The following is a 22,418-nucleotide window of genomic DNA, read 5'->3' as shown; positions in this document are numbered from 1 at the left end:
AGTAATATCGGTGAGCTGACCAAATACTTGCTCGTTATTTATTTGTTTTATATATATATATATATATATATATATATATATATATATATATATATATATATATATATATTTGCACGTCTTCATTTATTTAATATAACTCTTATTGTTGGGTGTCATCAAGAGCCAACTTGTTTTTTCAATATCACTAGGAAAATCGTTTTGAAAAAATCTATTATGAAGTATTTTGTTAATTCTGCAGATAAACATTTAACAGTTTCCAGACATGATAGAGTTAGATTGATAGAAGCGTGCTAACTTTCCAAACCAATATTAATAATGAGCTTTACTATGTTTTGATCTTTTGCATTAGATTGCACCGGAGATGCTTTTTGTTCAATCCATGTGGGTTTTGAAGACTTTGCTGTTATGCAGCTCCTAAACTCCTTTACTTCAGGTCAAGGGGGGTGTATTGCCTGTAAGACACCAACATCTACAAGCTATATAACTTTTTACATGATTGCAACCTGAACTAAAAACATGATGAAACAGTCTCTTACAGAAACATCTGCCTTCAACTAAACTCAGTGATGAAACTGCTGATGGTTGAACTCATTTCAGGCTCTGCACACTAGAGTCCTCTATAGGACACCAACTGCTAACCACTGTGGAAGTGTGTAGAAACATTAGTGACATCAAATAATAACCAAGGAAAGCAGCTGGAGGCAGATACACTATTTATTTTCAATCAAAACAGAGACTGCTGTTGGTATGTTGGAAGATATGAAGGAAAATATACACTGTATGTCTTCGAAGCAACCACTAACCTGGAAAAGCAACAAGCTACATGTTTACATAAAAGAAAACGTCTCCTTTTAACTTGAATGTGCAGCATCGCATCTCCCAATTGCACAAACATAGATACAGTAGCATTGAAGACAATTACCTCTTTATGGTACACGTAAGACTCAGACACCCTCTCTTGTGCATTCATACTGTACATGTGCGTATATGCAACATCAAGTCCTTCAACCACACACACATTTCCATTACAGTTGACTGCAGTCGTGGTGTGGTGGTGGAGCTGACTGGTGCACTGGCCCTTCAGACAGCAGCTGCCTGCTTCTCCTTGTACGTGGCCATCATCTTTTTGATCTCAGCTATCGCCTTTCCTGGGTTCAGGCCCTAAGAGGAAGACCAGACAGACGAGGAAAGAGCTGTGAGAAGCTGCACTGCACAAACAGAACACATCGTCTGTTTGAATGTGACAAAATACACATGAGCGTTTGCGGGCATCTGGCTGCAGATGTGTTACCTTGGGACAAGTCTTGGTGCAGTTCATGATAGTGTGGCATCGGTAGAGGGAGAAAGGATCCTGCAGCTTGGACAGACGTTCCTCTGTGAATTCGTCTCGTGAGTCGATCATCCAACGATATGCCTGTAAGACAACAGGATGTGACCCATAAACGCTTCCTCCGTGTGCTTATTCTTTATTGCAGACTCAGAATTGAAATCATCGATTCTTAAATGTTAATGTACTCAGACACACACCTGCATCAGCACAGCCGGCCCAAGGTATTTGTCTCCGTTCCACCAGTAGCTGGGGCAGCTCGTACTGCAGCAGGCACACAGGATGCATTCGTACAGCCCGTCCTACACGGGAGAAAAGCAAGGAATGCTATTTCATGTGACTTTTGAGAGCACTGAAAAATGTTTTACCAAAATAAAAACCAGTGGCATACCAGTTTCTGTCTGTCTTCCACCGTCTGCAGGTACTGCTCCTTCCCTTCCTTTGAGTCATCCTTCTTCTTCAGGTAGGGCTCAATAGATTTGTACTGTGCATAGAAGTTACTCATGTCCTGCAAACACAATCAAGGTTCTAGTCAGCATTCAAATGGCAGGATAAAACTTTCAGATAAGAATGCATCTGAAAATGCAAAAAGGAAAACTGGATTTTGCTGCCAATATTCCTACAACTACATGTGTGTGTCTGATTAACTGAATTCGGTTCACAAAACAATGCATCAACAAAGAAGTGGAAAGTGTTGACCTGATATCAGTTATGTTTAGCTAGATGTATAGCATGTTGAATTTGACCTATTAGTCTTTAAATCAAAATGATTGGCAACACTTGCAGTTGTTGCATATACACCAAATATACCATGTCAATATTTTCCAGAAAAATACAGATGCGACCAATGATGAAATTAAATGTTTATACTATCTATTAGCATGGTTTGGCTACATTTGGTAATGTTTGGATTGATTAGAATAATCACTAAAGAACAAAACTCAGAGGCATCCATGTTTGACAAACAAATAGAAATGGATGAGACTAGTGGGGTAGAATTTTCTATCAGTTAGCGCTGGTCCGAAATGGCATGGTGGATATTTACTCACCGGTACCAGGTCCTTGACCACATACATATGTGGAAGAGGGTAAATCTTAGACGGCTTGCTAATGTTGGTGTCGATCTTGTTGAGACATGCAAGTGTGTTTCCTCCATTAATGTTCATTGCACAGGATCCACAAATACCTGCATTCACACAAAAATAACAAAAGCTTTCAATATAAAGTCTGAGACGAGACAATCTTACAATGACATATTGGTGTGGGAAAAAGAAGAGTAATGTGGATTGTAATTCTTTGGTGAAAAAAAGAGAAGCTTGTGCGGCATTATATTTCATGGTTGAATGAACGATTAATCACTTGAAAACAAAAATAAATCTACAAATCTATATTGCCTTAAATAAACAGGCCTGGTTTCTAAAAACTACATGACCCTTACTATAAGCAGGCTGCACCAACATAACTGAATAATCAGACTTTTTGAAGTTAATACTAATCTATCAGTTGATTAAAACTACAACTTCTAATCATACAGAAATATTATATACCAGATTTTATCATAATTTTATCATCTTAAATGTCAATTTGTAAAGCCTCAGTGTTACTGACCTTCTCTGCAGGAACGGCGAAAGGTCAGAGTGGAGTCCATTTCATTTTTTATCTTGATCAGGGCATCAAGAACCATTGGGCCACAACTACATGAAGAAAAACAAATCAGCGGTTGACTTGTCCAACAAAAAAATGCAGTATGTTTTAGTTTTGGACTCTTTTTGTTGCAGCGTTGTATTGACAGGAGTTGAGAGTACACCTAAGCTTATTAGAGAGCAGACGAAGGAAGATGACTGGAAATATGCCAGGCTGTCACAGCCACCTGAGTTAAATCTACCTGAAGGCTGTTGTCAGTTTGTTCCACATGCCCTCTGTTTACACATGCTTGGGTACCGCTTTGAAGTTCACTAAGAGAGAACCCTCCACCAGTACAAGTGAACATGATCAGCTAATAGCAGCGCTATTAAAAGGGGACATATTCTGCACTATAAATTATAATAAATAAGCAGAGTTTTGTTCAGAGAGGAATCAGAGTCCTCTTCATCGCACCTCTCACAAATAAAAGTTAAAAGATCTACACACATAGGTCCCAGATAACTGCCATTTCTGACTTTATGCCACGTGTCAATTCATTTTAAACTCAACCTCCCTATTTGTTTAAGAAGTGGCCATCAATACATGCAATAATACACTCCAATGTGTCTTAGAATAGAAAATAAAAGATTCAGCAACATCTCTGCTATCATTTATGGGTACCAGAACACCTTGTTGATTTAAGAAAATCTGATAATGAATAAGAACACAGATGTACACAATGCAGTCCACACAGTACTGGGCTTTCTCATGGGAGGTGAAAAAGCTGTAACACCTACGTGTTAAGGTCGATGTCATAGGTCTGCATGCGGGGTTTGTCTCCCGGAGTGTCTGGGTCCCATCTGTATATCTGAAACTTCTTTATTCTGGGTTGAGCTGCTGGAGCCGCTGCTGTTTGGGCATAACGCACCGCCTGACAGCAGGGACAAGAGGGGAGAGGACATGATTATATATATTGTTTGCATCACACAGTGCCTTTACTCGTATCCTCTAAAGCTACATATCAGTGGATCATCTGTTTTAGTAACATAGCTTAACATTTAGTCTAAACCACTGCGACATCAGTGATAAAAAAGCAGTTTTGTGTGAGTTAAAGCACAAAACATTCCATGAAAATCAGGATTTACCAGAAATCACATTTCACCTTAGGACACACATAACATATCTCAGCCTGGTTTACTATATAAAAAAATACAATATAATAATAGCCATATTAACAAATATACCACATTTATATTAACGAATAGACCACATTTTCGTAAAGTTGACGTTACTATAGTTAATTAACTTAGCTGAACAATGTTTACAAGTTTAACTCGTACCCTGCCGTGTTTGACGTGAACGTGGATTTGAATCTTCTAGAGTGACACTTGAAGCTAAACCCACAATAATACAGAATAAATCAACACATTACAGATAACAGGACGGGCGAGCTCGTTATTAGCTAGCTAGTAACGTCCGTGGGACTACGTAACATTGACTTCATTGCATAGACGAAGCCCTCCGCTGTCACTGGGTATTGTAATGATGACGTGACGTTCTCTAAGCAAAGCAATGGCAGAAACTGTAACTGACAATCACATGTAATCAATACTGTTTATTTACTGAAACAATTTCGACGTACCACCAATCCTGCAGGGGAGCGGGACGCCAAAACACCACAGCGGCTCAAGGACGTGAGACAAGCAACCGACATTTTGGAGTTCCTCTGACCTCCACCGACTGCTATCCCAACGTCCGACGTGGCTGCGTCACAACTCTGGTAGAAGCGCGTGTTTTGTTGACCGACGTCTTCCGCCTTTCCACTCACGTTGACACAAGAAGAGCGTGTTTTTTAAATAGTTCCTATGACTTGCTTATGGCAATTTTGTTCCGACCCCTCTTTCATTGTTTATTCTCCCATAGTCATACATGGCAATAATGGATTTCTTTCAATTATGATCGTTTTATGTCTGCAAACCCCGGTCGGAGTTGTCCGGGTTTATGAATCGAACGAACCGAGTGTGCCTCTATCAGTCGCAACAGAGCATGCGCAATTGTACTCACTAACACAGGCTCTTTACAATTGGAGTTGAGTTAAGGTCACTTAAATAGCATTCAACTCTGTTCTTCTTCCTTCTGTGTTGAAGGAGAACAGCCATGGTGTTCCTGACGCTGTCTTGTTGGATCAGAAGCCGTGGACCTGACCGATATTGGAAAGTTCAAGAAGTTCTCAAACATGCACGGGTAAGGGCACGACTATTTCCTGGAGGAAAAGGGGCTACGCTGTTCCATGCTGTCAACATATTGGGACGTGTGTGGTAATTGAAGCTGAATCATTGTTTAAACAAGCAAATCATTTGATCTATTACCTACATCTAGAAATTGCATATGCTGTTTGATTCAGTGAGAAATATACCTAATTTTTAAGGATTATAATATTGACAGCATAAGGATAAGTCATTTTGTTTATGTCTTATGTCCTATCGTTTTACAGCACTTCAGAGGCAGAAAGAACCGCTGCTACAGTCTGGCTGTGCGGGCGGTCAGGAGAGCTTTCGTCTACGCCACCACAGCGCGGAAGCTCAAGAAGCGCAACATGAGAACCGTGAGACACCTGAAACTCAAACACAAATGTCCACTACAACAGCTAACACATGGCGGGCACACATGATTGAAGTTGTCATACCAGATAAAGAGCTTTAACTACAGTGTAACCCGGGCTACCTTTCTCAGTAGAAGTGTGCTTGAACAGAGTCTCTGGGATGATGGGTGCATTGTATTTTATCTCATTGTTTGTGCAGAGGAGGCTGTAGACAGCCAAGCCCTGTGCTGCTCTCTAATTCACTTTGCTTTATTTACTTACCCCAGATAATCCACTCTGTATCAATATTGCATTACAGGATATATTGAAAACATACTCTAATACAACTAAAACATATCAAAGAGTATTAATAGTCAATTTAATGTGTGTATTAGGGCCCTAAGATACATTTAAAGTTACTCAAAATTGTTAAAGGAAGCCATGTATTTCTTGTATAATAGTTTATTTTAAACATCTATCTATGTTTACTTCAAGACCAAATCTGTGATTAGTGATGTGAAATAGACATTGGTTAGTTTTAGGGGGTCACATGTCAGAAGGGTTGGGAACCACTGCCTCCTCTGTACAGCCACTAAATGTTAGCTGTCTCTCCAATCCCAGTTGCAGGAGGGTGTATTCATTGTTTGACTTTACAAAATGGGCATGTTGACTTCTTGCAAAGAATAATTGTATATAATTGAGCAAAGTAATCAATTTAATTTGTTGTGCTTATTTCTTCAGCTCTGGATCACACGCATTGCAGCAGCATCACGAGAGCACGGCCTGAAGTATCCCATTCTTATACACAACCTCACCAAGGTTAGTTGTGCTGTGTTACAGTATTGCACCAAACCTGTCTACCTTCTTTATGCTGGTTGTTCACTCTATCTATATGTGACGTGTATCCTTCATACAGACAAGCGTTCAGCTCAACCGACGTGTAATCAGTGATCTGGCTGTCACAGAACCTCGGTCATTCCTCTCACTTGCAAAGCTGGCGCGGGCTAGGCAACAGGAAGGCTTCCGTGCAGCGTTGGGTGACGGCAAAGAGCCTTCTGGTGTCTTCTCCCGTGTTGTTCTGTTACAGTAAAAGATTTGCTCCAGTGAAAGATTTCCAGTTATGTGTTTGAAAGAATGCTGTTGTTGGATTGTGGAGCTGTTCATTAAATGGTCAGTCAGGCACACACTCACTTCCTTGCTTTACAGCTATCTTGCTCAAGGACACTCCCGCTGACCTTGAAGTATGGTTTCTCCACTCAATGTTGTTCAAAAGCAGTGCATCCCTAGAAACAGATTTGACCAATGTAAATGCCTTTTCCTTCTATTAACAATACTGATAATAGACAGTTCCTAAATATAGTTGTACACTATTTTCAGGTGAATCATTTCAAGTTAAATTTAGAGTAAATTAGATGATATTTTTGAAATTGTGCACTCTGTCATAACAAGGATAGTTTGGCAACAGACAGCCTTGCTTCTCCTCCATTCACTAATTTCAACCCGCCCCACCATTTGATGCAGATTGTGAGTTTTCAGGAAGTTGGGCAGAAGACTGACCTCAAGCTTTTTCATTTGAGTTGTGTCTCTGTGTAAATATTTATTTTGCCAATTGTTGATGTTATCCTCTCACTGTTTGGTTCATTAAACATTTTGATGTATATATTTTTCGTCCTGTCTTAATTCTCTTCAAACATGTTAAGGGTGTGATTTTTGAGAGATATTTTATTCTGGACTAGTCATTTGTAGCCCCAATGTTGGCTGTTATGTCCCTAAAACTGTTCTTTTATAACTGACGGTACACACTATGCACATAATTAACATTTTAGAGAACACAAGGACATAATTATCTTTTATTCAATAAACTAGTGTTATATGAGAAGCAACACTCCAAACATTCTTCCAGTCCTCACATTTACTCCTGATGAATGCTCACTGAAATACAAAGCAAACATTGCAACCAATATCAATGACCTATGACTTACAAAACCAGAACCAGTCTGATGCAACTAAAATAAACCCATGTACTTTTCTTTGAATTGTACGCATCGTGACCCTTTGCGGCCACCGTATCAATGTTGGGTGGGACTACATCAATGACCTCTGCTGAAGACGGATGTTGGAACAGCCAATAAGAATAAGAAGTGCTTGTTTCCAGCCAATCGTCGTTGCACTTATTCAAACGAATCGGTTCTCGCTGTCGCACCTGCGCAGAAGGTTGCGGCATGACACGCGTGTAGAGGAAGTGCAGTGACAGGTCTGGAGCAGCAGCCGCTCATCACAGAACCGGCTAAACTGTGCTTTATTTATTCACGTTGAAATGTCGTGGCTATTCGGCTTGAACAAGGGGCAGCCTGAGGGGCCTCCTGGTCTCCCGGTTCAGCCTTCACCGCCGGCTGGAGGCTCCGGCGGCGGCGGAGATAAACCCAAGGACAAATGGAGCAACTTCGATCCCACCGGGCTAGAGCGAGCTGCTCATGCGGCCAAGGAGCTCGACAAGTCCCGTAAGTGTTCTGCAGACCCTGGTAGCTCAATGGAGGTTCCTCCTGGTTATAACAACATCGCTGCACACAAAGTCATGCTGCCCCATCATCCAGCTCCTCTCTGGTTCATAGTGGTGGTCGCTTCAGTGATGTTACAGCTAAAAATAATGAGGCCCACACTCGCAGCCAGAATCTGTATTTATACATTTTAATATATACATGTCATCTTTGTGAAGCTGCTGGTTGTCTATGAGATCGACCATGTGCTGCTCTCACCTTATACTATCTCATACTAGAGTGGGTTCAAAGGTCACCACCTGGCAATCTGGCTTGCAACACCCAAATTCCACTTGTTCCACTAGCATGTAATTATTTAACAATTGTTTCTCTCTGGTTCTGTGCTCATCATATACCATTTTTCATATCTGTGTGAGGTAAAAATAGTCGTGGCGCCTCAGTGATGACTCAGGAGGCAGACCATCATGCTGCATGGATAATTTAAAATCTCCATATTTTGAAGCCATCACACATTTCAGTCCTGTGTTGTTGCCTCTCATCACTTTCCAGGACATGCCAAAGAGGCTCTGGATTTGTCTCGAATGCAGGAGCAGACCACTCAGATGGAGCATCAGAGCAAAATGAAGGTACAGTTTAAACCGGCATCCTAACTCTGCTGCAGGAAATCAGTGCTTTTCCAGAGAATTAAGTTGATGTTTGCCAGTTTTAATTAATTAAAACAATATGTTACTTTGGACAGCTGTGTCCTTTAATCACAAGGTTGGTGGTTCGATCCCCAAGTGTCTTTAAGAGATAAACTGAACCCCAAGTTGCTCCTCGGGCGTTTTATAGCCGCTCCACTGCTCCTTAAAACACTGTTGGGTTAAATGCAGAGGTCAAATGTCATGTATGTAATGTATGTGTACGTTTTTTAATCATCTCATTTACTGGACAGATAATTGTGCTGAGTGATGTAGTAGAGTTGAGTGTCAATACTCATCTCTATTTATTTTTTTTAGTCGGTGCTGCAGTTTGAACATTAGAATTGTCAGTCGCTGCAGTTTATCATGTGAAAGTTAACATTTTGAGCAAATTGGGAGTTGAAAAAGCAGAACATATTGCACATTATTTACTTGGTCAAATTAATATCAATTTGAGCTTTATCTTTGTTCTGCATCTAGATCAAACCAGACACATTTTGATTTCCCAAGTCAGAGATTACTTTTAGTGGCATTGTTGATGAAGTTTATGACATGTTGATGATGTGTTTTAAACTTCTTTCTTTTTGAGGACTTTCTTAGCACAACCCAGTCGATCTTATGTTTGCAATGGATTTTAATGTTCACCAGTGTGTCACTTGAGCGTATTCAATATTTGTCATTCTTTTCTGCGCCTCTCTCAGGAGTATGAAGCAGCAGTTGAGCAGCTCAAAGGCGACCAGATACGAATCCAGGCGGATGAGAGGAGGAAAACTATTAATGAGGAGACCAGGCAGCATCAAGCGGTAGAAACATAAATGCTTTCCCTTTTTTTTTCCTTTTTTTTTTTTTAAAAGAGCAATTATAAGTATGCTGCAGCAATTGAACTGGAACATTTTGAGTTGTATGGTTACAACTGGTTGTTTTCTGCCTCATTGCAGAGAGCTCAGTTTCAAGATAAGCTGGCCAGACAGCGATATGAGGACCAACTAAGGCAACAGGTGAAGTCATCTACTGAATGTCAAGTATAAACTGCATTAAAATGAGACTCAGTACCAACAGTTTCCTTTTCTTTCAATAGCAAGCGCTGAATGAGGACAACCTTCGCAAACAGGAGGAGTCTGTGCAGAAACAAGAGTTCATGAGGAAAGGTACCAGTCTTCACCACTGACAGGCTCTTGTAGAAGCTTTTGAAGATGTTAAACAGTAGTTCATATGTACTTGTTTATGTCTCGTGGTTTTTATAGCGACAATAGAGCATGAGATGGAGCTGAGGCACAAGAATGAGCTCCTGCGTATCGAGGCTGAGACTAAAGCACGAGCCCGTGTGGAGCGAGAGAACGCCGACATAATCCGCGAGCAAATCCGTTTGAAGGCTGCAGAACACAGACAGACGGTCCTGGAGTCCATAAAGTAAGACGCACTGATATTTGACACAATAGTTTTCATGATGGTGAGGATTAGATACTGAATTGATGGTTCTTGGAGTCTTGAATCATCATGCAATGTGCTGTTGAAACTAAAGGTGTTAAAGGAAGGTGTGCGTGTGTGTGTGTCACGACTGTTTGCTGTCCTGGCTCCTCATTGGTGGAACGAGCTCCCCATTGACATCAGGACAGCAGAAAGTCTCTACATCTTCCGTCGCAAAATAAAAACACATCTTTTTCGACTATACCTTGAATAGGGAAGGTAGCGCCGTCATAGCACTTTAGTAGCACTTAAATGTCTCTTACTGATAGCACTTTGTAGTTTAACTTTATTGAAGAAATTGTACTTTCTCGATTCTTGTTGTTCTGAGACTCATGGTTTAATGCACTTATTGTAAGTCGCTTTGGATAAAAGTGTGTGTGTGTGTGTTTCTAGCTCAGCTTACCTGAGAAAGTATCAGTTATGTCAATGGTAGTTTTAACAGTCGTGTTTTATCGTATGTTTAGGACTGCAGGTGCTGTGTTTGGAGAAGGATTCAGGGCCTTTGTGTCAGACTGGGACAAAGTGACAGCCACGGTGAGGCTTCTCTTTCCATCCACAATCACTTTAGTGAATTAAGAAAGAACTAAATGCAACTGAACGATTCCTCTGAAATATCTCTTCTATAAAATAAAAGCTAATTAGGTATAAAAGAACAACAAAATATTTACAGATACCTTTCTATTCATAAAGATAGTTTAATTTTAACACATTAGTTCTTTTATGGCTCACAAACTCTCACTAACAAAAGTTTTGTTCAAAGCTGAATGAGAGAAAATCCTTTTTTACACATATTTACATGTGCTAGTATTACACTATTGAGGGCCTCCTTAGCTGTAACCTCATGTGTGTGTGTGTGTAATTAATATATATATTAATTAATTACACACACACAAAGAGTAATCATATATTTCCATTTAAATGTTTGGTCTGTCGGTGAGGGCAAACCTGAAATGTTGAGTTGTTTCTCCTGACTCTCACCGCACACAGTATGTGATTGTTGTGTAACTGTTTCACCACATCGGCAGGTGGCAGGACTGACCCTTTTAGCTGTGGGAGTTTATTCCGCCCGAAGTGCCACAGCGGTGGCGGGACGTTACATTGAGGCCAGGCTCGGGAAGCCGTCACTGGTGCGGGAAACGTCCCGGTTCACTGTCGCAGAGGCAATCAAGCATCCCGTCAAGGTAGCTAATTAGCATTTTAACCTTTGTTTATTTTAAGTGCAGATTATTATATGCTAGTTAACCTTTTTTTTGTGAACCATTTAGATGACCAAACGGCTGAGGAGCAAACCTCAGGATGCCCTCGAGGGAGTTGTGCTCAGTGTAAGTGGACATCAAAGTTTTCACAAAGGATGAAGCCAACAACCACTTCATCTAAATGCATTTTTCTATCCCTTAGCCTTCCCTGGAAGAGCGTGTACGTGATATCGCCATAGCAACAAGAAACACGAGGCAGAACAACGGCCTCTACAGGAATATCCTCATGTATGGCCCTCCAGGCACAGGCAAAACTCTCTTTGCTAAGGTATACCTGAGCACTGAACAATGACTGATGTAAGCATTTACACATACAGAAAACTATGCTTTTTCTAACAAAGAGACATTTCCTTTCTATCGAGTAGAAGCTGGCAGTGCATTCTGGGATGGACTATGCAATTATGACTGGCGGTGACGTGGCACCCATGGGCCGTGATGGTGTGACAGCCATGCACAAAGTGTTTGACTGGGCTGGTACAAGTCGGCGCGGGTAGGCTACATGATATTAATTTACAAATTTACCGCAATACTGTTTAGATATAACATATCAACAGATAAAAGTTATCGTGTTTTTTTCCCTGTTACAGACTTCTTCTTTTTGTTGATGAAGCTGATGCATTCCTTCGCAAGAGATCCACCGTAAGTTTGCATGCATTTCATTTTTCAGAAACCAGGTTTTTGTTAAAAACATATTTTCCTACATTTTAAATTCCTCTTAACTTTGCTCTGTTCTTTTGTAGGAGAAGATCAGTGAGGACCTTAGAGCCACTTTGAACGCATTCTTGTATCGTACCGGAGAGCAGAGCAGCAAGTAAAAAAAGATTAACATTTGTACAAATTAAACCTTATATATATGTAGTACTCTTCAATTTATTTGACCATGTCTATAAAACCTCAGCTACATCTCTAAGCTGCTTGATTTCTGTGTTTTTCTGGCAGGTTCATGCTGGTGTTGGCCAGTAACCAACCAGAGCAGTTTGACTGGGCCATAAACGATCGTATAGACGAAATAGTGAATTTTGCTCTGCCTGGTCCTGATGAGAGGGAGAGGCTGGTGCGGTTGTACTTTGACAAATATGTGTTGGAACCTGCCACAGGAGGGAGGCAGTGAGTACAATCCTCTGCAACACAGCTGTTAAAATGGGGCACCAAACCACTGCATGCTAGGGATGCATACTGAAACCAATAATTAGGTTCAGGCCACCATGCCCAACACTCGCATGTAGATGTACTAATTATCAGTGATTTTTGAGGAGTTGTGTAATATTTGGCTGACGAGCCATGCTGAGGCATTAATTACATAGAAGTCCGATGTGTAATGGAGGCTGAAAGGTGGGGAGCGATCCACACACGGGCAATAAACTTGGCTCCAAAAACACATCAAAGTCGGAATGAAATTGCATTCGGGCTAGCTAAACTGTGGTAAAATCATTTACTTTGTCACACTCTAATCTATCTGTTTTTGTGCAGGAGGATGAAGCTGGCACAGTTTGACTATGGTCAAAAGTGCTCTGACATAGCAAAGCGGACAGAAGGCATGTCAGGAAGAGAGATCTCTAAGCTGGGTGTGGCCTGGCAGGTAAATCCCTGTAGTCATTGTGTATCCATAGCTGTACAAAAAAAAAGCTTCAAATGCAACCACATTTTGAGATGTATAGAACACATGTGATGACTCTTGTTCTCTTGTAGGCAGCAGCATATTCCTCTGAAGATGGCGTCCTGACAGAGGCCATGATTGATGCTCGAGTTGATGACGCTTTCAAGCAACACCTTCAGAAGATGGACTGGCTGCATGGAGACGAGGTGACTCATGGCACGACCCTTACACCTCACCCAGCTGGAGCGACAGCCAGTGGAGGCAAAATGGGCTTCAATCTGCCCCTCAGTCAGGCACCTGAGGCACAGGAGGTGATCGCCCCAGTCCTTGAGGTCAAAATGAAACAAGAAGGTGAAAGTCTATCACCTCCTTCAAACATCAACAACCAGTCAGCAGAAGGCAAAAGTGCCACCCCAGCTGGACAGGACTGTGAAGATGCTGCCAAAGCAGAGGCTGCGACAGAAGCGAAGAGTCTAGCCAAGCCTGCTGCCCCCACTGACGGCAAGATGGCAAAGGAAGACAAAACTGGATCTTCTCCTCCTAAGGATGGAACTCCAGTTTAAGATGTAGATGCAGAGTGGCCCGGATTAGAAAGATTAGTGTCCTGTCTCTTTAACTAGTCTGTTAGTTTATGTCTGAAAGACTTGGTGACAGAGGATGAGTTCAGCAGGTCGGGGCAGATAATCAATTAACTTAACAAAACACAAATAACGCCTGAGACTCTTTGATTCTCATCATGTATACATTGTAAAAGTGTACTTTACAGACTGTGTGTCTGTATTTAACAGTATATAAGTGTTGTGCACATTGTGTCTCTGTTGAAATGATTAAATAGATTTGTGTTTTTATAAACAGCAGAAGTTCTGATGTTTTTAAAATACAGTTGCTTTATGATATGATGCAACCTGGGGCTTTGGGGAGTTTAAGAGGCTTGAATAATCAAGACAGTTAAGTAAAATTTCTTTCCAGAAAGCCGCATTTGAACAGTCGGTAGCGTGACCTCTATTAGTATAAACCTCCAAATATAGCACTCAGACTTTGCAATGACATTGTCAAGCATTATAAATATGTATCTATGGTTTTGAGAGGTTATAGCAACACAATACATAATGGTAGATATACAAGCATTACATTACATTACATTACATGTCATTTAGCTGACGCTTTTATCCAAAGCGACTTACAATAAGTGCATTAAGTGCAAGCAGAGAGGAGGGGGTTCAAATCCATAGGAGATCCTGTCCTACAGAAAGCCTCGTGGGATTTCCATATTTCACAGTAATGGCTGAGGGTTGATTCTGCAAAGCAAAGTCAAGGGCATAACTGTCCACGATAAAGCTCCCGATAAGACAGTATAGGATGACTTCCTGTACACATGTACTATGTCTCATACATAACCAAAGAATTTGTAATTTAACTTAATGGAATCCCCCCCCCTCCCAAAAAAACCCAGCAGCATTGAAAAGCAATTAATTGCAAGACGTAATACTGTTTCAATGAAAAACCGTGAACTGGAATGCAACTGGAATTCTATCTTTAGATGTTTCTGCTGAAAGAGGAACTCCACTGTTTTTCTTTTGTGGCTCTAGAGGGATCTGTGAGAAATCCGATGGCCTCATATGTCACTTGAGTCTGCCTCCGCTGTTGGGGCGGAAGACTACAAGTTTGAAAGAAGTGAGTTTACCAGATCTCTGTCGCCCGTCTCAAGGCGACATTAGCCACTGGCACAACACACTTTTGTCAGACATGTTGCATTGTGGGTAATGTAGGTGCCAGGTTTTGACAAGAACAGACTCTTGGTTCTGCTTCCATACTAATAATTCATTATTAAAATGACTCAATCAGACCTTCAAAGAAAACACAGCACACTGTAACTATTGAATGTATTCCTCATTTTTATCTTCATGTGTCATTAACGTTATGGTTCACATCTTGATTGATGTGCAGCATGTTCCCCCTGGAGTCTCATGCGTTGTGGATGTAACTGCCTCACCAACTCCTTTATATTGCTGAATGTGGGCATCCATGACCAGAAACCTACACCTGGAAAGAAAGACAGGGAGACTGGGCTGGTGAAAGGTTCCTACATGTGTGTTTCTGTGTGTGCACGGGGGGATGGCAGATTAGGTTTATTATGTATTGCAGTACATTTACAATACAAATGCTGGTGAATGAAGAGTGAGGAAAGGGATTAATTTAATTAATCAGACAAGCTATTATCACAAGAAGAGATAAATGGGAGGGAAAATAAGACACTTCTTTTGCACCCCAACTACAAATGACCCAACATATGTTTTTATAAAAAAGGCTGTAATCTGGAACTGAGGATGTGGATTTTATTTTAATAAAATGTTACTATTTCCTTTGAGGACAGAGTCACCGGGAAAAGATAAACAATCTATCCCATAATGGTCCTAATTTCAAACAGCCAAGTATGAATCTAATATATATAATAAATATGAAACCTTTACTTACGAGAATGTTATAGCTATATAAAGATATTATGTACTGTTAATTGCTACAAAGTTCCTTTCTTTAGAAACCCTGAAACTTTCCCCCACATGCAAGTTTAGTTTCAGTTGACTTTACTCACCACTCATTTGGTTCTCTGTATATTTGAGCCGTGAGTGCCAAATCCTTTCCAGCCACTGCAAGAAGAAGCTGATGCAGAAGCCCAAGAGCAGTCCAACTACCACGTTCATCTCCTGCCAGGTCATGATGTCACTTAAAACCTTGTTTTCTCTGGAATCCACCATGGACTGGGCCCCATTATATGGAACAACATGATATACTTGATGACTGCAACAGACAGAGCAGTGGCCAGTGGTGGAATATTAGCACAGTAAAAACAAAAGAAAAGATAAAGACATAGACCAAAATCTAATATATGTGCAACCTCTTGTACATACCAGTATATTTGTAGTTTTAATAGAAACATCAGATACATTTGACAGAGTTTTATGACCCCTAGAAAAATATATTTGTTGGTGATCTATAATAACATGTAATCTTTCATCTAAGGATAACTCACAGGAAATTGATTAGCAGAGTTGGTAAGACACCCTGATCAGTGTGGTCAATTAAATTATGAAAGGACTGCCTAAACAATTATGCCACAATAATTGAATATTGGCCTTTCAGGTGATATGGATATAGATTCCATATATATATATATATACACATATATATATATACACATATATACATGTGTATATATATATACACATATATATATATACACATATATACATGTGTATATATATATATATATATATACATATATATATATACATATATATACACATATATACATGTGTATATATATATATACATATATATATACATACATATATATATACATATATATACACACATATATACATGTGTATATATATAAATATATATATAAATATATATATATATATATATATATATATATATATATATACATATATATATATATATCTATTCCACAGTCTTACAAATATTAGGAATACAAAAATCGAAAAACTGGGAGTGGCTAATATCATTCCTGATATATTAGTGCATGTTTCCAGCATATTGCCACAATAAGAACAACTCCATCACAGTGTCTGTAACAGGACAGAAACTCTACTGACCCCTGTGGTTTGACGGGTCATTAAAGCACACATCTATTTGTCACTCAGAGTTACTGCAAATACCGAAGATTCATGATGAGAAGTCATAAATGCAGCGTGAGTTCAGGCGTGTTGAGCCTGGAGGTGTGGAGCTCACCGTCTACTTGGATTAACAGCAGCCATCAAAGAAAGTTGAGGAATATGAGCGTCGAGTTAGTCTCACTCCCCACCACACCACACCACACCACACCACACCACACACGACAACACACCACAACACACACACCAGCGGATCTCACCTCCCGCAGGTGCAGCCGCAGACTCCGTCCTCGCCTCGCACGAGCGGTAAGATGAAGTTGTGAAAGCGGTCAAAAAGCGCGTCCATGGCCGCCAGAAGACACAAGTGAGCCGAGACAGCGGCACACGGCACGACGCGGGGAGAGGACTCGTTCAGCTTCTCGTAGAGGTCGCTCAGCAGGGCTCCGGGCGGCTGTCACCGCCACTGGGGAGTTGCTGATGGATGGGCCGGTGTCAGGTAAACTACACATCATTGCGTTTCTTTCTTGTCGGAACGAGAACGTTATTACAATTAATTCAATGTATTTGTATTAACGATCACTAATCGAGTTGTTCAAGATAGTTTGTTTCGGTAATAAACACAGCCCCGTTGTATCCGACCTAAGATAAACCATTTGTAGTCACTTTTACAGGAACGTTAAATATGCAAGTTAGCTGTAACATTGTTTTTAGCGTTGCTGTTATTTTATGCATGTTGATATAAAATAACCGGATTTTCCAGAGGTCTATAACAGCTAATTCAAACATGAACAATAACCAGGTTAAATATGCTCTATAAGCTATTACAGTTGTCTTGAGTGATGATGTAACTAAAGAATAATAGTTTTGCCTAATAATGCTAATTTTACATTCGACATGAAAGCACAATTAACTGATGCCATAAATATCACAATGCAAATAAAGAGTCGTGAGATGTTTCTTTCTTTAGAGGATTCATATGTACATACAGAAAAAATCAGGCACTCTGAGCTGAGCTCGCAGTTTGCAAATAATTACAATGCTTGAATTCTTTAACATTTACAAAAGGAAAAAAATACTATGCCCTGAAAAACAGCATATTCGATTTTTAAATATGAATCAACATTATATTGGAAACACCATAGAGCCTCAGTGAGGTCTAGGTTTGGTTACTTATCATTAGCCCACCCACTTTAACTTAATCCAAACTAATCTACAACACATGGTTGCACAAAAACAGGCATTCAGTTCAATTCATTCTCCTGCCGACCCCAAGAAACACATTTACACTGTCCGAGTCAGGAATAAAAAACCGACATGTATGCATAAATGAATAACAATTATATATCTGGAGAAAACTAAACTCAGCATTAATATGCTGTACAGAACAAAAACAGAGGGACTAGTAAAGCAGTTGTTGAATCAGGGGTGGGAGTGTTATGGTTCTCCCTGAGGAGACATGGTTGAGTGATTTTACTGAACTGAGATGGCGGGAGGACCTTGGCCTGACCTTGATCCAGAGAAATAAAAGGCAGAGAGAGCAGCGAGTCCGTCCTCTGCATAGAGGAAAAACTCATCACCACTGTGTCCAAAGACAGCCATTTGTTAAGTCCTGACCCAAAGCTGTGTGTGAGAGTGGCTGTGTAGGCACACAATGTGTATGTACTGTTCTGTGATGACTGGAGTAAGAAATGTGTGTGTGTGTCTCCATATATGTTTGATTGCTTGTAATCCAAGACTGTTTATTGCAAATTTCTATAGTGTATCAGTAGAAACAGACGGTGTGAAGAAAAGGCCTGTTGCTTTTCTCCTCAAACTCCTGTATGAGCTCATCCATTTCATCCTCCATGTCCTCGGTGTGCTGGATCTGCAGGAGGGGCGGAGGAACACGTCAAACACAGCCTGAGGACGTTGACTGCATGTTTTAATCTATAGCACCCTTTTGTAGCATTGGCAGCATTTTCACTGTGTGGCCACTTACCCATTTAGTAAATATACTAGATGGCAGATTATCTCTTAAATACATTTTATTCATATTACTTTTGCATATTGATTGGAATGCATAATTTTTCATTATTTAACCACAATTAAATAAATGACTTTGGAAATGTGTGTTGTACTCTGCCCTCAGTGTGTTCAACAGCATTTAACACTCACACATTGACACAGCTCACAGATGAGGAAGGCGCCCAGCGTGGCTTCCTCGTGGTTATCCTGAATGTCTACATTAATCACGTGCACAGACTGGAGAGTCTCCTGCTCTCTTGAATTCAGATCTGGGGAGCAACAGATGAAGAGAATTTGTGGGTCACACAATCACATGGGTTGGGATTACAAACATGCTCTGCATACAAATAATTGAGGGGCAATAATGTGGTAATGTAGTAGTATTTAAATCAGTCCTTGCAACAGGCTCTGAATTTGACTATATTCTTTCAGTGATTTTACATTTCTTATAAGAAGCCTCACCCTCCAGCACTTGGTCATAGACTCTCTCTTCGCAGGTGATGACCAGGTCAAACTTGTCCTTGCAGCTTTGAAAGCGCTCCGGCTTTGATTTGATGCGCTTATTGCGGTCCAGCATGTGCAGGATGCCATTCTGTGTGTATCTGAAGAGTTAGGAGGTCAAGGAACAAAGCAGGAGCGGGAGAAACACTACCAAGGTCATACAACACATCGACGCATGACACTATCGGAGAAAGGATTTCAATGAATAGAACAATGAAAAATCCCAAAACCTAGTAAGATGTCTGAAAGTGAATTAGTAAGATAGTAACTTGTCTGATTGAGACTGCATATTTTGTTTGCATTGTGGGGCACACACTTGAATGGTATCGCGCGTTTGAATTAGATGAACTGCAGCATCCTCTAGTGGTGTCTGGGAAAACTGCCAATTATGGCATTTCAGGGCGATGCCAATCAAATGTTCAACTTCTGTTATGAAGAAGCCATTCCGATACTGTCCAGCAGGCATTTGTTGTCCTTAACACAGATTTTATAGTCCGTCCAATACGCCTTCATGTTTCTAAAATGTATCCCAAATGAGTCTATGTTCCTCCGGCACTACATGGCCACACAGCAAGACATTGCCAACTATATAAATAAATAAATAAATAAAAAGACCAACCACCATGGTGAATTGTCGACAATAGTGGACTATATTTTTAAGAAATCCATGCAAAATTGCAAGAATACAACAAATAATTGCAATAACGGTTGCATCAAGGCAGCATGTACATCTTCTATTAATAATACATTCGGATTTACAGGGCAGCAAGTTTATAACTCAGTTAAGACAACGTACCGTGGGTTGGCAAGTTACACCTGCAATACAGTAATAGAAGTAAATACAACTTTGGTTAAACACATCTCTCCTCCCTTTAAGCCTTGATTTCCACAAAAGGCCCATTTAACCAGAATAACTGAAGATGACCTTGTTAGACGTGCTTGAATCCAAAGTCTAGTCATACAATTAGAACAGTCTTAAATTAAACAAAGCAACTATCTGATGAATAATTTGTTTAGATATTCGAGGCCTAAACGAGAAGGGCAGGTTTAACATTAAACTGCTAACTCATAATAGCAACATGGTTTATCTGAACCTTTTCAACCCAAAAACCTATAAAGTACCTATTGACAGGAACAATGAGACAATTTACGCATGTGGGAAAAAAAAAAAAACAAGCGCTGGAAATCACTCACTATTACAATGTTTATGTCTCAAGCTCCAACAAATTACAGGCTTCTTGATGTTTGTGTTGACAAACTTTGGTTAATGCAGTGTTTCAGTCCGTGTTGTCTACTTGTCACCACTGTTTTTCTTTGCCAATAGAGTTCTCCTGTGGTTAGATTTCTGTAAACGTTCACCCTTCAGTTTTACAGTTAATTACTGATTCAGCTAAACATTTACAGCAATTAATAAAGACAAGTGAGCCAGTAATTATTCTGTCTAACGATCTGGTGTTACTCAAACTGTAAAAATATAAATTGTAACAATGGGAAAAGATTCACATTGAAAACAAGGAAAGTGCGGGGAAGAGCAGTGGTAACATGAAAACTCCTGTAAATAGACATACAACAATATAAACTAGATTCAAAAGTGAGTATTGATTTGAATTTTTTAAAAAAACATATGATCTTCACCAAATGTCACTTGTTGTATTGCACTATGCACCCTTGTATATCATGGGTTTAATAAAGCATACATCCATAACACATTTTAGAATCCCTGCATGTGATTTACTCATCGTTGCAGTCCCGTCTGCCGAGCCGTTCAAACGCCATCCCTAATAACTAAACCCGACACACGTACCGGTACATGGGACACGTCTACTTATCTGGTTTCCAGAATACAGTATAAACGTGCGTATGTGGAAATGTGAGTGAGAAGGGGATACAGTTCCTTGTCCTTGCGGACCAAGTCGTTGTACATCTGTACATATGTAGTTTTGAAGTCATACACATTTGGTTTATCCGGGGCAGGACCGGGTAGCTTCACATGAGACCCTGTCCCAAATGAACGCACATCAAATCCACGTTTGCTGCAAAGATGAAAAAGGACAAGACAGGAAATTACCACATCTGGAGTAAACATTGGACACAAGAAAACACAATCCTCGGCATCTTTCAAAGTATACTTAAGTGCACTTAAGTATGAAGTCATATTTTCAAATTGCTTCATCAAACACCAGATATAAATTAAATGTATAACATTGTCCCGTTTTATGTCACAGGCTGAAAGTGCATAGAGCCATTTCACTTGGTCTCCCAGACATAAGACTCACTTTACATTTGCTCTAAAAGATTCTTACGCAAGGATTTTTTGTTTTTTTAACTTTAGTTCCCCTCATGCGTCACAGTGTCGCCAATAGGCTATCTTGCCCTGTACGTCTCCCCCAAGTGCACTGTTTCCCAATAAGAACACAACTCCCATTAGGGAATGAGATCAAGTGTGAACTGTCTGACGGTCCCAAAGCAGCACACACCGTCGGCTGAAAACCCAAAGCCTACGCAGCCTTTCTAAATGGTGTGTGAATAAGAGAACTGGTTCCGCGCTGGTGAAGCAGCCGATGTTGCACAAGCTGCAGTTGCTCCCTTCCGGAATATTCCCTACAGGGGGCACTGTAGTCAACATGTGGGAGAAAAAATAAAAACTTGGGCCGGTATATTGAAAGCTTTCAATCTGTATTAAAATTAAATCTGTGTGAATATTTAATTCAGGCGACCGCGAAACTGAAACCTAGTCCCTAGTCCTAAACCAGCGCTGAAAGTACGCAGCAGCCCCGGTGTGACGCTCGGAAGGAGCGGGTCCATTGTTAACGGCGGCTGAGGCCCAACGGACCGTCTGTCATCGTGTCCGCGTCACTCGTGACCAGCTCACAAACGACTCAATACCGCACAGATTGGCTTCACTTCGTGGTGGTTTTCCTTTTGTTCTCCTCCCGGCGGCTCGTCTTTACCTGAGGATACTGTGCGCTTCCATACTGCGGTTCTGGTTGCTCGAGCACACAACCGCTACACGCAGCGGGTGGCTCGGCATTGCGACTCTCCGGCTGACTACTAACCGATACAAGATGTCAGAAACTATACTGGTGTAGTTGGTTCGATCCCTGTCAGAAAAAAACAAGACAACCCCCTTTTTGATACACTAAGTAAGAAAACGCTTCGAGTACAAATACTGTGCGATATGCTCGTCTTCTTTTGATGCAGGAAGTTAAAATGGCGGAGTCCCGTTGGTGTACACGGCTTTATGGA

General features: G+C 40.5%; 5 protein-coding genes across 5 annotated transcripts; 2 read left to right on the top strand and 3 right to left on the bottom strand.

The window, feature by feature from the left end:
• Nucleotides 1-696: 696 nt before the first annotated feature.
• Nucleotides 697-4,723, bottom strand: sdhb (succinate dehydrogenase complex, subunit B, iron sulfur (Ip)). Its single transcript, XM_034532532.1, has 8 exons — nucleotides 4,593-4,723; nucleotides 3,748-3,881; nucleotides 2,936-3,021; nucleotides 2,377-2,513; nucleotides 1,719-1,835; nucleotides 1,528-1,629; nucleotides 1,292-1,414; nucleotides 697-1,161 (listed from the first exon to the last, which is right to left on the bottom strand). The coding sequence occupies exons 1-8, from the start codon at nucleotides 4,662-4,664 to the stop codon at nucleotides 1,081-1,083; spliced, it is 852 nt and encodes a 283-aa protein (XP_034388423.1). The 5' UTR covers nucleotides 4,665-4,723; the 3' UTR covers nucleotides 697-1,080.
• Nucleotides 4,724-4,970: 247 nt separating this feature from the next.
• mrpl20 (mitochondrial ribosomal protein L20) lies at nucleotides 4,971-7,191 on the top strand. Its single transcript, XM_034532549.1, has 4 exons — nucleotides 4,971-5,194; nucleotides 5,445-5,555; nucleotides 6,273-6,350; nucleotides 6,448-7,191. The coding sequence occupies exons 1-4, from the start codon at nucleotides 5,108-5,110 to the stop codon at nucleotides 6,619-6,621; spliced, it is 450 nt and encodes a 149-aa protein (XP_034388440.1). The 5' UTR covers nucleotides 4,971-5,107; the 3' UTR covers nucleotides 6,622-7,191.
• A 547-nt stretch (nucleotides 7,192-7,738) lies between these two features.
• Nucleotides 7,739-13,881, top strand: atad3 (ATPase family AAA domain containing 3). The gene is made up of 16 exons (XM_034532512.1): nucleotides 7,739-8,032; nucleotides 8,579-8,655; nucleotides 9,411-9,512; nucleotides 9,648-9,707; nucleotides 9,788-9,857; nucleotides 9,954-10,119; nucleotides 10,641-10,710; nucleotides 11,202-11,357; nucleotides 11,442-11,498; nucleotides 11,575-11,700; nucleotides 11,798-11,922; nucleotides 12,020-12,071; nucleotides 12,173-12,243; nucleotides 12,372-12,539; nucleotides 12,903-13,011; nucleotides 13,122-13,881. Exons 1-16 carry the CDS (start codon nucleotides 7,849-7,851, stop codon nucleotides 13,590-13,592), a joined length of 2,064 nt encoding a protein of 687 aa, XP_034388403.1. The 5' UTR covers nucleotides 7,739-7,848; the 3' UTR covers nucleotides 13,593-13,881.
• A 1,050-nt stretch (nucleotides 13,882-14,931) lies between these two features.
• On the bottom strand, nucleotides 14,932-17,063 carry LOC117730478 (transmembrane protein 240-like). The gene is given in 4 exon segments (XM_034532206.1): nucleotides 14,932-15,012; nucleotides 15,014-15,072; nucleotides 15,623-15,828; nucleotides 16,928-17,063. Coding segments are annotated over 4 exon segments (432 nt in total). The 5' UTR covers nucleotides 17,014-17,063.
• A 541-nt stretch (nucleotides 17,064-17,604) lies between these two features.
• On the bottom strand, nucleotides 17,605-22,418 carry ssu72 (SSU72 homolog, RNA polymerase II CTD phosphatase). Its single transcript, XM_034532542.1, has 5 exons — nucleotides 22,124-22,418; nucleotides 21,062-21,205; nucleotides 19,134-19,273; nucleotides 18,822-18,940; nucleotides 17,605-18,531 (listed from the first exon to the last, which is right to left on the bottom strand). The coding sequence occupies exons 1-5, from the start codon at nucleotides 22,201-22,203 to the stop codon at nucleotides 18,430-18,432; spliced, it is 585 nt and encodes a 194-aa protein (XP_034388433.1). The 5' UTR covers nucleotides 22,204-22,418; the 3' UTR covers nucleotides 17,605-18,429.

Source organism: Cyclopterus lumpus, chromosome 5 (assembly GCF_009769545.1).
Source record: "Cyclopterus lumpus isolate fCycLum1 chromosome 5, fCycLum1.pri, whole genome shotgun sequence".
Taxonomy (NCBI): Eukaryota; Metazoa; Chordata; class Actinopteri; order Perciformes; family Cyclopteridae; genus Cyclopterus; species Cyclopterus lumpus.
The sequence above is the reverse complement of the archived record's forward strand: the minus strand, read 5'-3'. Positions and strand labels throughout refer to the sequence as shown.

What these genes read in the sequence shown, in the direction of transcription:
- atad3 (XM_034532512.1), top strand. Translation starts at nt 7,849, where the DNA reads ATGTCGTGGCTATTCGGCTTGAACAAGGGGCAGCCTGAGGGGCCTCCT. An exon ending in AGCATCAGAGCAAAATGAAG is followed by an intron (nt 8,656 to 9,410) that starts GTACAGTTTAAA and finishes CGCCTCTCTCAG; the next exon opens with GAGTATGAAGCAGCAGTTGA. An exon ending in AGACCAGGCAGCATCAAGCG is followed by an intron (nt 9,513 to 9,647) that starts GTAGAAACATAA and finishes GCCTCATTGCAG; the next exon opens with AGAGCTCAGTTTCAAGATAA.
- mrpl20 (XM_034532549.1), top strand. Translation starts at nt 5,108, where the DNA reads ATGGTGTTCCTGACGCTGTCTTGTTGGATCAGAAGCCGTGGACCTGAC. An exon ending in AAGTTCTCAAACATGCACGG is followed by an intron (nt 5,195 to 5,444) that starts GTAAGGGCACGA and finishes ATCGTTTTACAG; the next exon opens with CACTTCAGAGGCAGAAAGAA. An exon ending in TTATACACAACCTCACCAAG is followed by an intron (nt 6,351 to 6,447) that starts GTTAGTTGTGCT and finishes TCCTTCATACAG; the next exon opens with ACAAGCGTTCAGCTCAACCG.
- sdhb (XM_034532532.1), bottom strand. Translation starts at nt 4,664, where the DNA reads ATGTCGGTTGCTTGTCTCACGTCCTTGAGCCGCTGTGGTGTTTTGGCG. An exon ending in GCTCCCCTGCAGGATTGGTG is followed by an intron (nt 3,882 to 4,592) that starts GTACGTCGAAAT and finishes CCCTGCTGTCAG; the next exon opens with GCGGTGCGTTATGCCCAAAC. An exon ending in TGGTCAAGGACCTGGTACCG is followed by an intron (nt 1,836 to 2,376) that starts GTGAGTAAATAT and finishes TTGTGTTTGCAG; the next exon opens with GACATGAGTAACTTCTATGC.
- ssu72 (XM_034532542.1), bottom strand. Translation starts at nt 22,203, where the DNA reads ATGCCGAGCCACCCGCTGCGTGTAGCGGTTGTGTGCTCGAGCAACCAG. An exon ending in GAAGCGCACAGTATCCTCAG is followed by an intron (nt 21,206 to 22,123) that starts GTAAAGACGAGC and finishes TCATCTTTGCAG; the next exon opens with CAAACGTGGATTTGATGTGC. An exon ending in TCTGTGAGCTGTGTCAATGT is followed by an intron (nt 18,532 to 18,821) that starts GTGAGTGTTAAA and finishes CCCCTCCTGCAG; the next exon opens with ATCCAGCACACCGAGGACAT.